This window comes from Meleagris gallopavo, chromosome 1 (genome assembly GCF_905368555.1).
Source record: "Meleagris gallopavo chromosome 1, MGAL_WU_HG_1.1, whole genome shotgun sequence".
NCBI lineage: Eukaryota > Metazoa > Chordata > Aves > Galliformes > Phasianidae > Meleagris > Meleagris gallopavo.
This window is the reverse complement of record NC_139404.1, coordinates 90,086,252-90,100,412: the sequence shown is the minus strand read 5'-3', so window position 1 is coordinate 90,100,412 and position 14,161 is coordinate 90,086,252. Positions and strand designations below refer to the sequence as shown.

The window sequence follows — 14,161 nt, the reverse complement described above, 5'->3', positions numbered from 1 at the left end:
TAGGTGAAGCGGGTGATTCCCTTATCAGTTTATTTTGAAAGTAATTGTGTGTGTGTGTGTGTGTGTGTGTGTGTGTGTGTGTGTGTGTGTGTGTTTAGCTGATGAAAAGTGGCATTATTTCAGTTTCATTTGTTAACTGCTTTTTTTGTACTGTTGGATAAATACAGTATGTTGATGATTTTAACAGTCTGAAAATTCTAATGCAAGTCTAATTTAATTGTTAATTAATTCATGCAGGTGAATACAATTTGCTGGAATGATACAGGAGAATATATTTTATCTGGTTCTGATGACACCAACCTGGTTATTACCAATCCTTACAGCAGAAAGGTAAGTTTGTTTCTGAATACTTAGAATTTTTCAAATGAGATTTAAGTTGTTATTTTTTAAGAGAAACTAATTATTATCTGACAAAGATAATATCAGGCACTTTGTAGTGTTCTGCAAATGAGAATAAAATTTCACAGTGCTTTAAAACCTTAGCATTCTAATCCCTCGTAACAGAGGCATTATCCCATTTTACGGTAAATGGTCTGGCACAAAAGGAACATAGTCTCACAACAGATTAGTGTCAGAATTAGCAAAAGCATTCAGTAATTGTGAAATTTCATAGTCAGATACATTGTCTTCATTTTAGCTTTAAAATATTGTACTACCTTCTGCTGTGTACAATATACTGAGTTGTCTGTTTGTGTAACCTAATGTTGTTGAAGTGTTAATGTGTATTAAAAAAAATTGATTACCATTTAAAGTGATGTTGTCTTGTGTGTGTATGGGTGGAGAAAAATTTGTACTGAGATGGAGGAAGCAAGTTGTGAAGGTAAGTGTTGTAAAAAGCTTGGCTTTTCCACTTCTGCACTTACACAGGTTAAGATCCAGTCAAGTGACTTCCAGTAATATCAGTTAGTGTCCATCATGTTGTAGCATTGTTCCATAATTTACACTTTGAGCATCTGTTGTCAGTTTTGCTGTACAGATGCTCTGAGCTGTGTCCTTCAGTGCTGGGGATCCTTTGCAGCAGAGTTCAAAGTCCGCTCTTCCATACTCCCTCTGAGGTTGACACCTAAAACTAGAAGAGGTACTGAAAAATTAAATGTATAAGGAGAAACAAAATGTGGAAAGGAGTTTAAATAGGAGGTTATTGAGGCAGAATGTATGTAACTCCAGTTTGTGTTGTGTGTCCTCAAATGGAAATATTGTTACTATCTGCATCAGAAGGAAAAAATTTTGGAAAATGTTTGTTGAGTTTGATTAGTTTGAATGTTTGTGTTAGTGTATCTGAGGAGAAATGTACTACTGTGATTTCTAATAGTAACTGTAAGCCTAAAATAAAGAATAAGCGCTTGGTTATATTTTGAGATGGCTGAGAATAATTCCTTTTGTGGATTATTCCTCTCTTATTCTGTTTCACTCAACCCATTGTTGACTAATAATCTCCATCAAAATAAATGTTTCAGGCATCTCAGTAACAAAACAAGTAAATAATTTAACTCTCTGGAGCTAAAACACTTTGTGCTACAAGTACATCTGGTTGAGCACTCATTTTTCAGAACCTTTAAATGTAACTCAGGATTTCTGTCAGCTAAAACCTGTGTGAACACAGAATTCTTGCTAGTAGTTATGCTTAAGATTTTTGAATCTGTAGGTTGGTTTGCCTCCAGAGAGGAAAACGGTTCCACTTGTGAGAAAGTGTTGGAGAGGCTTTGGAGTGTGTTTAGTGCAGCTGAGAGACTACATCTTTTCCACAGTTGAGATTGCTATTTTTAACATTAGGAAGAGGTTCCATTAGGCTTGCTTCCTTTTCACTTCTAAAGGGGCTTTGGCTGCTTCAAAGAAACACTGTTCATCTGGCTGGATTGCAAATGATTCTGTGCTAGATATCTTAAATGGGATCTCTAACCATATCCTGAAAGGCTTAGTAACCTTCTGATGTTTGGCTTGCATTTGATTAAACAGTTGTCTTTACAAAAAATAAGTGGAAAATAAATGAAACTGCGTCTTTGGGGTTTTTTTTTAACTGTTTTTAATGTGGCTTAAAAACTACTGTTTTGTTCCTTATGGTAAATAATAATAATAATAAAGTCACCATAAAACACTTCAAGTTTTGAGATGACAACCTAGTAGCTGCTGTAGGATCTAAAATAAAATGGACAGTTTCACGGCATGCAGCTTTTATAAGCAGAACATCAAACAGAGATGTAGCAAAAAAATAAAAATAAAAAAATCTGCAAATGATAATAGTTTTATACCTCTTTGTTTTCCTTTTCCACAGTGTGTGTGCTTGTTTTGTGTACTGTTTCCTGGAGGAAAATATGTATCATTAGAGATGGAGATAAGTTCTTTAGGATTGCTGTGTGAATAAGTAATCCTGTCCCAAAGATATAATCTGAGCATTTAAGAACTGCAATTTGAAATCTTTAATTTTTTGCCTCTTTAATTGATTTTCTGTGTGATGTGTTACTTAAGGAAGTACAGAAGTTGTGAAAATATCTGAGTTGTTATGTCTAATCAAGTAGTTAGAAAAATGTTTGAAATTGTCTCTTCCCTCTGTTTTTACTCAGTTATTAAGGGTCTGTATAGCCTGTTGCATGACAGTAATAAAATGTTCAAGTGGAGTAAGGTGGTAGTGTTGTTTTACTCTGTGTAGCTAATGATAGGCTGTTAGAGATTGTCCGTGTGTGTTAAATTTCTGTTTTGGTTATTATGTGAGAAAGGATGTACAGAGCAAGTCTAGAAGGGCATAGAAAATCTGCAGATAATAAATGCTGTAATACTTTAATGCTCTTTATTGCTACACTGTGTAATAAGGCCAGGGAACTGAGGGATGGAAGAGGGCACAAAATGAGCCATTTTATTCTCGTCTGGTGCACCAGGGTGTGATACTCTATTGAAGCAAACATGGTGACCATCCACCACAATGGTTGAGCTGAGGCAGAAACGCTGATGGGGGGTTACAACCTTTCTGGGCTGACTTGTGCACCCAGACAGACTTCCCAGTGAGTGACAGAGCTGCCTAGACCTACAGTTGAAGGAAACTGGAAAGAATCTGGAAGTCCACTAAGGGCCTGAGGGAAGTGAAGTGAGGGGGATACGGGAGGGAGAGAGGGAGGTGTCATGGGTGCAATTGTACTCAGAGTGATGAATGTTTTGGTTAGGTGGCTAGGTTGTGGGAGAAGATCACCAGTCTGAGAAGTAACCAGCCATCAGTGGTATCATGCAATGACGTGGGCAAACTGACAGTCTTGTCCTAAGTCCCTACAAGAGGAAGAAGTTAAGCCAGCTCCCAACGCTGAGGAGACAGATTGCAAAAATATACAAGATGAGGGGGACTGGACCCTCATCTCTGATCAGAGAAGAAGGAGGAACCTCCCTGTTCCTCCTGAAGTTCCCCTAACCAATGGGAAGCTCTGGAGATGGAAAGAAGAGGATGTGGTTAATGGTTCAGAACTAGAAAAGGTCAACCACATTAAGATGGTCCACTCAGGTTCTCAAGTCGTAAGTAGTGCTGCTCAAAAAAGGCGAACAGTCTTAATATCTGGGGACTCCATACTGAGAGGCACAGTGGCACCCATTTGCTTTCCAAATAATCTTTCTGGAGAAATTTGCTGCCTGCTGGGGGCTGTCAGGCAGGAGCTGGAGGAGCAAAATCCCTCTCATTGTAATACAAGAGCAATCCCTCTCATTGTAATAGAAGAGCAAGTCAGAGACTGCCTCATGGGGCTGAATGTATACTAATCTGTGGGGCCAGATGGGATCGCATTCCACAGTCATGAGTGAACTGGCTGATGTGATTGCCAAGCCATTCTCCATCATATTTGAAAAGTTGTGGCTGTCGGGCAAAGTCCTCAGTGACTGGAAAAATGGGAGCATCACTTCCATTTTCAAGAAAGGGAGACCCAAGAACTATATGTCACTGAGCCTCACATTTGTGCCTGAAAGCTTGTGGAGCAAATCCTCTTGGAAGAGACGTTAAAAGCACTTGCAAGATGAGGAGGTGATCTGAGACTAGCCAGCACAGCTTCATCAAGGTTAGGTTGTGCCTGGCACATTTGGTAGCCTTCTATGATGGAGTGGTGGCTTGGTGGACAAAGGAAGGAAAACTGATGTTGTCTGCCTGGGCTAATGCAAGGCCTTTGACATGATTCTGTACCATATCCTTGTGTCTAAATCGAAGAGAGATGACCCTTTGGTGGATAAAGAATTGCTTCAGTAGGGGGTTAGAACTAGATGATCTCCAGAAGTCCCTTCCAACCACCATGATTCTGTGATTTGTTGGGTGATCACAACCAGAGGATTGTGGTCATTGATTCTATGTCCAGGTGGAGGCTGGTGATGGGTGGTGTCCCCCAGGGGTCTGTCTTGGAACCAGTGCTCTTCAACATATACATCAGCAATACAGACAGTGGAATCAGCATTGAGAGCAGCTCTCAGGAAAAGGACTTGGGAATCCTGATGGAAAAAAAGTTGGACATGAGCCAGCAGTCTGCTCTTACAACCCAGGCCAACAGTATCACAGGCTGTAGCAAAAGGGGGGTGGCCAGCAGAGCAAGGAAGGTAGTTGTCGTCTACTCTGCCCTTGTAAGGCTCCACCCTACTGCATCCAGACCTGGGGCCTCCAGCACAAGAAAGACATGATGGAGCTGTTGGAGCAGGTCCAGAGGAGGGCCACAAAGATGAACAGAGAGCTGTACCATCTCTTACGAAAGAGGCTGAGGGAGCTGGGCTCGTTTAGCTTGGAGAAGAGAAGGCTCCAGGGAGACCTCATTGTAGCCCTCCACTAATTGAAGGAAGCTTATAAGCAGGAAGGGGACTGACTTTTACAGTCTGATCACAATAGAATTTGTTTAAACTAAAAGGAGGGAGATTTAGGTTAGTTGTTAGAAGGAAACTTTTTACTCAGAGGGTGGTGAGGCACTGGCATAGGCTGCCCAGAGGAGCTATGGGTGCCCCATCCCTGGAGGTGCTCAGGCTCGGGTTGGATGGGGCCCTGGGCAACCTGGGTTGGTGAGTGGCAGCCCTGCCCACGGGCAGAGGATTGAAGCTGGATGATCTTCCATTCCAAGCCATTGAGTGACTTAATTCATAGTAACAATAGCTAAAATCAAAGGTGTATTTGTTAGATGATACATTTTTAACTGTTAGCTGAAGTAGAATACCCTGTGGACTTCTTTTTCTGAGTTATTCCTTTGAAATGAGTTTTTCATTTCATTAAATATCTGGGTTTTGAAGATTTGAAAATGTGAACAAGTCTGAATTAATAGACAGATTTATTGAAATAAAATGAATGTGTTGTCCTCTGGTTAATTATTATTATTTTTCTTCCAGTATTAGGCTTTGAATACCCTTTAAATTTTCTGTGTAAACTGTTTGAAAATGGAATGTTGTAAAATACTATGCATCAGTCGCTACTGGTAGAGCAGCTTAATTTGCATAATGTTTTATTTGATTAAGTTAATTGAGTAGAAATTTTGAAGGCATTTTAATACTGCAAACAGCTTTGTAGATTTCGTTTTCCCATAGATGGTGGTGAAAATGCATTTAATTTACAGGCAGGAAAATGGACTGAAGTGTAGAATTTTCACCAGTGCACAGGAAGGTATATCGAGGATTTTTATTTCAGTTTTAATAGACTAATCAAAAGTATGTTAGTAAATAAAAAAAGAGTAATCACAAAGTGTTTAAAACCAGTTGTGAGGGTAAAATAAAGTATATGCTTCCCTACTGTATTGTAAGTGAAAGGCATTTGTTGAGACTGAATTCAACTCCTAAACTCCTATTTTTCTGCCCAGTGATCGTGTTCTTAAACTTTTATTCGACTGGCTTCAAAATATCCTTTTTTACAAACTTCAGTTCTTTTAAAGTGTGTTTATTGTACAGGTAGCATCATTTTTTATTTTTTTTTTTAATTTTTTTTTTAAAGTGTGTAAAGCTGACTTGGATTAGAATGCTGCTCTACTCAGGGTTCCATATCTTTGAAATCTGTCACTGGCATGCAGGCTGGCTGTATTATCATCCCAGACTAATGGTTTCCTTCGAGAAACCAGATGTGATTATGTACCTAGCATTTTAAAAACAAAAGATGTCAGTTGCATTTCATAACTTTCATTTTGCAAACTCCTTTAGGCAAGTACAAAGGTCAGTGAGGAACCAATTAGTTCTTAGAAGAAATGTGGTGCAAAGGCAACTTCCCTTTTCTGTTGGGATTAAACTATGCATTGCTGGCAGCCTGTACGAGTGATCTTTTATAGTACCTAAGTCTGTATTATTTTCCCATTCTTTATTTGCTTTGAAATTATTAACCTGATGCAAGTTTCTTTTTCTCTTGTAGGTTTTAACAACCATTCGCTCAGGACACCGGGCTAATATTTTTAGTGCAAAATTCCTACCATGCACCAATGACAAACAGATTGTATCTTGTTCCGGTGATGGGGTCATCTTTTATACTAATATTGAACAGGATGCGGAGACCAACAGACAATGCCAGTACACGTGCCACTATGGAACCACCTATGAGGTAACAACAAAAGCATATGATGGTTTTAAGATTGAGTACATATTTTCATGTGTTGTTGTGCAAGATATTAACTAGATGATGAAAGTGAGAATTAAAGAATCTTCCTTCTGCAATTTCTGATTATTTTTCTTACAGAGTAGGTTTTAGAAGAAAAATAAATTGTCTGAAAAATTTCCCAAAAGTGAATGTAGTTAAGACCACTTTCTTTGAAAATAAAATAGCTGAATAAACGTTCATGAAAATAATAAAAATAATCATCTGCAGCAAAAATGTTTTAAACTGTGCTGTGAATTTCCTTCTGAATTGACAGAGGAGGAGAGGAGGAGTTGGTGGCTATGCTTTACCTCTTGATCTTTATTTAGGGGGAGGTGGGTGGAGGAATAAAAATATTTCCAGTGGTCTAGTGCTTTTTCACAATTTAAATCCTAAGAAATTCTTACTTAAGCATTTGTGAATAATTTTATCTGAAAAATGTATTTAAAGTTTTAGGTGATTTCTCTGTTTTGTATTAAGGTTAACTAATGATATGTAAATTTAGATCCAGAAATTCTGTCTTGTTCATATAAGTAGGCTAACGGAGAATGGAAGTGCTGCTTAGTTTATGAAGATGATCTGAATTTACGTATTTATTTTAATGACTGCAAAATCTGTTACTTGTAAAGCTCAATTGTTTCTAAAATGGGAGGAACAATACTATTTTCTTCTTAGGTTACAAGTATGACATTCGAAAGAAAAAAACCTCAAATCCATTGCTTTTGTAATTATTTAGCTGAGATTTCATAACAAATTTCTAAGTCTTTCTTTGCATTTAAAATGAATGAAATATTTAAAGATCTTAACAGATTTTTAAATCTGTATCAGATCTGTTAAGACTGACTGAATTTTAGGTGTGTGGAAAGATTGTGTGAGAATTCATTTTCGATCACGTATTAATAGTATCCTTACAGTTGATATCACACATGTTCAGTTAAGGGATTTGACAAAAACATTTTGTCTGCTGGTAGCCTTGTAGGTCAGACGGTCAAGCAAACCTGGCATTATTGACTCTGTAGACGTTTATGGGATTGTAGTTTGTTTATCTGTTGTATTCTGTTATATGCTTGTTTTTCCTGGGTTTAACTCAAGGCTGTAGTCTATGTACTAATTTCCAGTTCTGGAAAATGTTATTCAGGCTCCCAGATTTGCATTTCCTGCTTTTAGTTTTGAGATTGCTTTTACTGAGAGACTACTGTTCCCTTTGAAAAGCAGCAGTCCTGTGGCCCTCAGCCAGAAGCTTAAACTGCCTCAGTTGCCACCGGAGCTTACTATATATAGTAGTCTGTGTGTTAGTCTGAGGATTCTGCAACTTGATTGGATGTTCTCTGTACCTCAGATAAACCCTGCCTTTTGGTAAAGAACATCTGGAGGCAGTGATGCTGTTTCTTAAAAATAAAATGTCCTCGGTTGAGGACTATCAGGTCAGCATTCTGACCTCTTGGTGAATTAAGTACCTGCTTGATGGCTGGCCACGGACTTAAGGAGCAGCCAGTCTATGGCTCAGCTGGTTTCTGTTTCCTGAATAGCAAGCTGTGAGTTTTGTATTTAAAAAAAGAAAAAAGTTTGAAGTATGAGAATAGGGGAATGATTATGGACACTGCACTGAGGAGATCTGTCTGTTATCAGAGCAGTGAGTCTGTGTGCCTGAAGTTTAGGTAGGGTCTTGGGGTCAGCTGCTATGAGTGCAGTAAAATGAAAGTTTTGACGGCAATACAATTACTAGAAGTCAGTTCTGATTTGCTTGAACTTGGGTAGACCAACAACTTGGTTGATTACATTGAAATGACTGTCAACAGGTGTTGCTGCTAAAAAATGGTCAAACTGGAAAAGTTCAGTGAAAGCAGTTGCCAGTTGACCTTGTGGGTCAGAAGGGTCAACAGAGGCTAGAACATAGCACTTACAGTTTTTACTGTGAGATGCTGGTCAACTCTTGGAAGATGTTGTTTGTCATCAGTAGCAATGGTATGTATTTTTCCAACTATTAAACCTGATGGCAAAGGCAAATATTAATTTAATAAGAAAAAAAAAAAGAAATTAAACTCCACAAAACAGAACAAAAAAGAAAGATTTAAAAACAGTTTAGAAGAAATAAGGACTGCCCAACAGACCAGCAAATCAAAATGAAAGATTTACTATTTACCACATAGTTATCTTATGTTTAAATAGTGTCTGTTTGTATGGAATATTGCTCAAAATCATTAGTTGAAGAGAGTATGGCCATTTGACTGCTGTATTGCACACATAAAGTGGTAGTATTGGAGATTAGTTTTATTCAGCAAATAATGTTTAAAAGAGGGCATTACTGTTGTTTTGAATGATAACCTCCAATACTATTTTTGTTATTTTAAAATATCATTAATGGAAGCTATTTCCCAGTCCCCATTACAACATTGACAGTTTTAAAGATGTCTTTTCTTGAAATGAATTTTCTTAGCCTGTTTTGCACTGAGGTTTTACATATCAAAACGTTGATAACTGTCTTAAAAAAGTCTTCGATACGTAGGTTTATAAAATATTGTTTTCAGGCTTTAAATTCTGTTACTTTCTTAAATCTGTTTGATATTAGAACGTTAAAAGCCTGTTTGGCATAGCAGACCTTTTTTGTTTGAGCCTTGCTGTGTGGAAGTATAATGCAGTAAATACCAGTTCTTTTGAAGCAAATGACTGAGATGAAGCCTCAGCTTCTGGTGTAATATAACTTAATCACTGAGGGTTTTCTGGAGTGGGAAAGTCATGTAAAATTTTGAGATATTACTACCCAGCTGTATATAACCACATCATTGTATTAAATATAGAACTTTGACTCATCAGATTCTCTAGATAACAAAAGCTAACGTAATTTGGCCTGGAGGTACTAATTATAAATTTGAATGCATTTTGGATTCATTCTGCACTTTAAAGTTGAAATTTGTGACTGTTTCAGGCAATACAAAAACACTGAAAAAGAATAATATAGAAATTTGTTTAGATCATTATGAACTGCGAGATAATTGTCTACAATTTTTAAGTCTGGGGAGAACAGAGTAAGTAGGAAAATTTGTTTACATAATGCTATTGCAAAGTTGATTTTTATTCAGGCAAATGCTTTATTACTGCTCATGTTAATTGCATTATAGGAGGAGAAGGTACAGTTCTTCCATAGATTTGCAGAATGATTCATAGAATGGCTCGAGTTGGAAGGGATTTTAAAGATCATCAAGTTCCAACTTTTCCTGTCTTACCTTGACAGTCTCAAAATAGTAAAATTATCATATCACTATGTATTTTTTTGAATACACGGAATTGACAGGACAAAATGCTTTTATATAATGTTTGTACTCAAATATGTTGTTTGAGCTTATATCTATTATCAACAACTCTTTATTATGGGGGTATGTATCTCTGTGTTTCTTTATTTTAATGTTTATGAATTTGTTATATGTTCATAAGCACCACACATAAAAATTGGCATATCCAAGTGTAGGTATGTACCTTGCTTTTACATTTATACTGTGAAATGGTATAATTAGGAACAAACATAAGACATAGCTAGAAGTCTGAATTTGATTTGTTACACTATATTCAGTGAATACTTGAGGCAAAGTGGATGTTTTCATTGCAAGTTTTCCATCACAATGCAGGTAAATGCTGAAAAGTTTTAGTGGATTGAAGAGCAATTCCTGGCTTAAATAACTACACTAATAAAGTTATTAATTTGAGTAAATGTGTAGTGAAAAAATACTCTTTTCAATACAATACACTACCATATGCAAGAATCATAGTCATGGCTCAGAATTTTGTTATTCCATTGGTATTTAAGCCTTGACTTTGTTCTCCTTGTTTAATTTCTTATGTCTTGTCAGTGAAAATTGGCAGAGCATGCATTTTTTTTAGGTAATATACTGAGTGTTACGTGAAGAACTGTTGAATTCTACAGAGATTACCTTTGTAACCTCACTTTAGGTAGTGAGATTTACAGATATCTACTGTCATTAAGAGTTTGAAAAAAAAAAAAAAAGCATTGCATAAAAAGTGTTAAAGAATCAATATTTTGCTTATGTTCAATTAGTGTATTGCACAATTACCGATTTTGTAGCTCTGTAAATTTCTGTTAAGTTACTGATAGCAGTATTGTAAGTAAATAAAGATGCCACCAATTTCTAAAATATCCTCTGTTTTGTATTTAGGGGATGGCATATAGAATCATGTCACTTCTTGTGTGTTCATCAACCTGTGGAATTCCGCTTTAACGTGATGTTTTTATTTTGTCTTAAAGAGGGCTTCCTGAATGAAACCACACATAAGATGCCATCTGAGTCTTTCCTAGTTTGAGTGGGTCTGAGATCAATATAATGGTGCAGTACAGTGCTCTCTTAGAAGGTAGAAAAATAAAGTGAGAGTAGGTTAGTAAGAGCCTTTTACTCATAGTTTCTTCAGGGGACTGTTTTGAGTACAAATAAACAATGCAGTGGGAATAAAAGCTGTTAGCAGATTCATGTCATTCAGACTTGGAGGATTTGGGTTTTTATTGCCTTCTAATACTTAATAGAAAATAAACTGGGCTTCCATTGAATTATTGTAGCAAATTGATGTATGATGCTTATTGCGAAATAATAGGTCAGATCTTATAATTATTTCTGTAAGTGTTTTCTGTTTGTCCCATACCACACAGTTTGTTTTAATTTCATTGTAGCTCAGACTTCTGATGTTTCTTCATTTTCAGTAAATATTTATGCAGTTTTCTTCTTTCTCTCGGTAGAAGGCTTAATGTGACTCATTACTGGATCAGGCTTTACGGCTCAAAACGTTGATGCTGCTTTTATTTTCAAATTGTTAATACTTTTTTTTTTTTTTTTCTTTTTCTTCCACTGGGCAGATTATGACAGTACCAAATGATCCCTATACTTTCCTCTCTTGTGGTGAAGATGGCACTGTACGATGGTTTGATACTCGAATCAAAACAAGTTGCACAAAGGAAGATTGTAAAGATGTAAGAGTGAAATCTTTTAATAAAGATGACCTAAATGTAGAGCTGTACATCATACAAACATAGGATTTGAATTCTGGTAAGGCTTTTAGAAATAATAGATTTCAGGGTCGTTGGTGGAGATGACAACATTTTTCCCAAGAAACATTAAAAAAAAAGTTCGAGCATTCCTTTTTTTTTTTTTTTTTTCTTTTTTTTCTTTTTTTTCCCCCTTCTTCTAAATTGTAATATCACTTTAGGAGCTTCCGTGGTGTGATGATTCAGATGCTGTAGAAAACGTTCTGCCTTGAAACTGAATCTATCTGTTTGGTTTACATTAGTTACTGTGGAGTGTGCAGTTGGAGGCAAATATTATTGATGAAAATCAGCTGCACTTTTGTGTTTTTGGCCATCTTTTATCCCTCCATAAGAAAAGATTTCATAATGACTTTATACTAGATCGAATTAGTCACTGGTATTACTCCCCAGAAGGTAAGATACTAGTTGTTTCCACTGTTTGGAATTCAGAAACAGTATTGAATTGAAGAAAAAACTGACACCAGATTACTGCTCTTGATTAATTCTGTTGCACGTCTGAGTTTTAGGAATTTCATTGGTCCCTTGTCCTATTAAAATCTATCTGCCTGTAGATGAAATCCACTCTATTTTTTGATGTATTTGGTACTCTTCAAACTAAATGCAGTTACCTGTGTTTGCTTAGGAAAATACAATGTGCAAGCTAGTCTATAAGTCTGTATTTGTTATGCTTATCTTTTCTCAAATGTTTGTTGCTGTGGTTTGTCCTTTGTTAGTTTGCTTTGTTTTGTTTGTCTTTCTTTTTCATTTAATCTCACGATATATCTATTTCTGTGATAGCTTTCCTTTTCTGCAGTGGGTTTTCTGTTTGCCATATTTTCAGCCTGTCTTCACAGGGCCAGACCTGACTTTCTGAATTACTCCTTGATGAATGGGCCTGCGTCCTGAAGTAAAAAATACAATTATACTTCAGATGCTCAGAGCTCTTGTTTGAATGGTGGGTTTGTTTTCTTTTGTTCCAGGATATTTTAATAAACTGTCGTCGTGCTGCCACTTCTGTTGCTATCTGTCCACCAATCCCGTACTATCTTGCTGTGGGTTGTTCTGATAGCTCAGTAAGAATATATGATCGGCGAATGCTTGGTACAAGAGCAACAGGTGAGAAACATGCTTTTATAGTAAGCTTCTCTATGTGCAATTTCAATTTCAGGTTCTTTTTTTTTCCCCCAAAATAAATGGTGAATGGCTGAAATGTAATACTGAATGAAGTGGACCTTTCTTCTCTGAGAACGATGCTTTTCAATAATGGAATCATTTCACTTTAATATTTGCTAATATAGAAATCTTTAAATAAGGAAGCTCCTTACTGGAAGGGATCTTACATAGTCTATAGCGTCACACAATCTCTTTAGCTTTACAGAATTTGTTGCTATATCTAACTTAATTTTTCTGAAAAGTTACTAATTGTACAGTTAGAAGTTGGCAGTCTTTAGATGCTAACTAAGGATTTTATTCAAAAAATTTAAGTGATAAGTTACAGTGAGTATGTAGTACTAACATATCTCTTACTTGTAGTGCATGATAACTGTGTGTTTCAGCTTACGTAGAAATGAATATACGTAGCTGTGTATACACATTCATAAAGGTAATCAGTGTCACAATGTCATTTTTGCAGCATTCCCTATTGATTGTTGTAATGGAGGAGAAAAAAACAGTAAAGATCACTTAATGAACATTAATAAACAATCTTTTCATCAGGCTAATATTTTCATAAGATTTTCCCCTCCTGTTATATCTCAATGCTCTTGAGAACTGCCTGAGGAACAGATTCTGGGGGAGGCTGATTGAAATATAGAATGTAAATGTTAGATTCTGCTTTTCCCTTGAAGTTTTGTTTAAAAACGAAACAATACCCAACAAAAACAGTATAAAAACACCACTGCGTTTTCTTTTTTACACCTACCCCTATATACAATACAGCAGGAAGATGAATTCAGGTATGCAAGCCTATTTGAAGACTGTAGATTTTCTGGACTTATTGATATAGCATTTTGCTATTGTATTTTTTTAATTTGTTTTAAAGAATGAGGTATTCCATGATAGCTGCTAGTGAGCAAACTAGTTTTTTTTTCATTCTAAACTTTCAGCTTTAGTCCTTATGCAATGAGATGGCAAATTCTGAATTTGTCAAGGACATGCTTTTTCATGTGCTAATCCAGAGCAGATATGCCTTGCAGTTATGTGGCAGATAATAGGTTTTTGGAACAGTCTTATTTTTTTCTGTTAAGCCGTCTTATAGTTAATTTTTGTCTGCTCACAAGTTTGTAATGCTGGAATTGAAGATTGTTTTAGTACGTAGAATGGAGGTTGGTTGTCATGTAAACCCAATGTATTGTGTAGTTCTGCAGTCTCAAAGTGACAATATCATGTCTCAAAGAGGGAAAAACTGGTTTGTTTGTTTTTTTGTTTTTTTTTTAGATCATTTAGAAAGTAAAGATGTCGTTAAATTTTCCAAGTTCTATAGAATGACTTCCTTGCAAATTTGTGTGGTGGTACATAATTGCATTATTATTGTGTACAAGTTCTTCGGTTCCTAAATTTCCATCTATACTAAACATTACAGATGGTAT

General features: G+C 36.2%; 1 protein-coding gene across 7 annotated transcripts in view; it reads left to right on the top strand.

Moving 5' to 3' along the window:
• The window catches only part of DCAF6 (DDB1 and CUL4 associated factor 6), an 82,210-nt gene that overhangs the window by 21,419 nt on the left and 46,630 nt on the right, over positions 1-14,161 (top strand). For all 7 annotated transcript variants that reach the window (XM_085240127.1, XM_085240113.1, XM_085240142.1 and 4 more), the window contains exons 3-6: positions 238-330; positions 6,329-6,514; positions 11,406-11,519; positions 12,554-12,689. In XM_085240127.1, the coding sequence (XP_085096253.1) occupies positions 238-330; positions 6,329-6,514; positions 11,406-11,519; positions 12,554-12,689 (529 nt within the window). The remainder of the gene's footprint in view (positions 1-237; positions 331-6,328; positions 6,515-11,405; positions 11,520-12,553; positions 12,690-14,161) is intronic.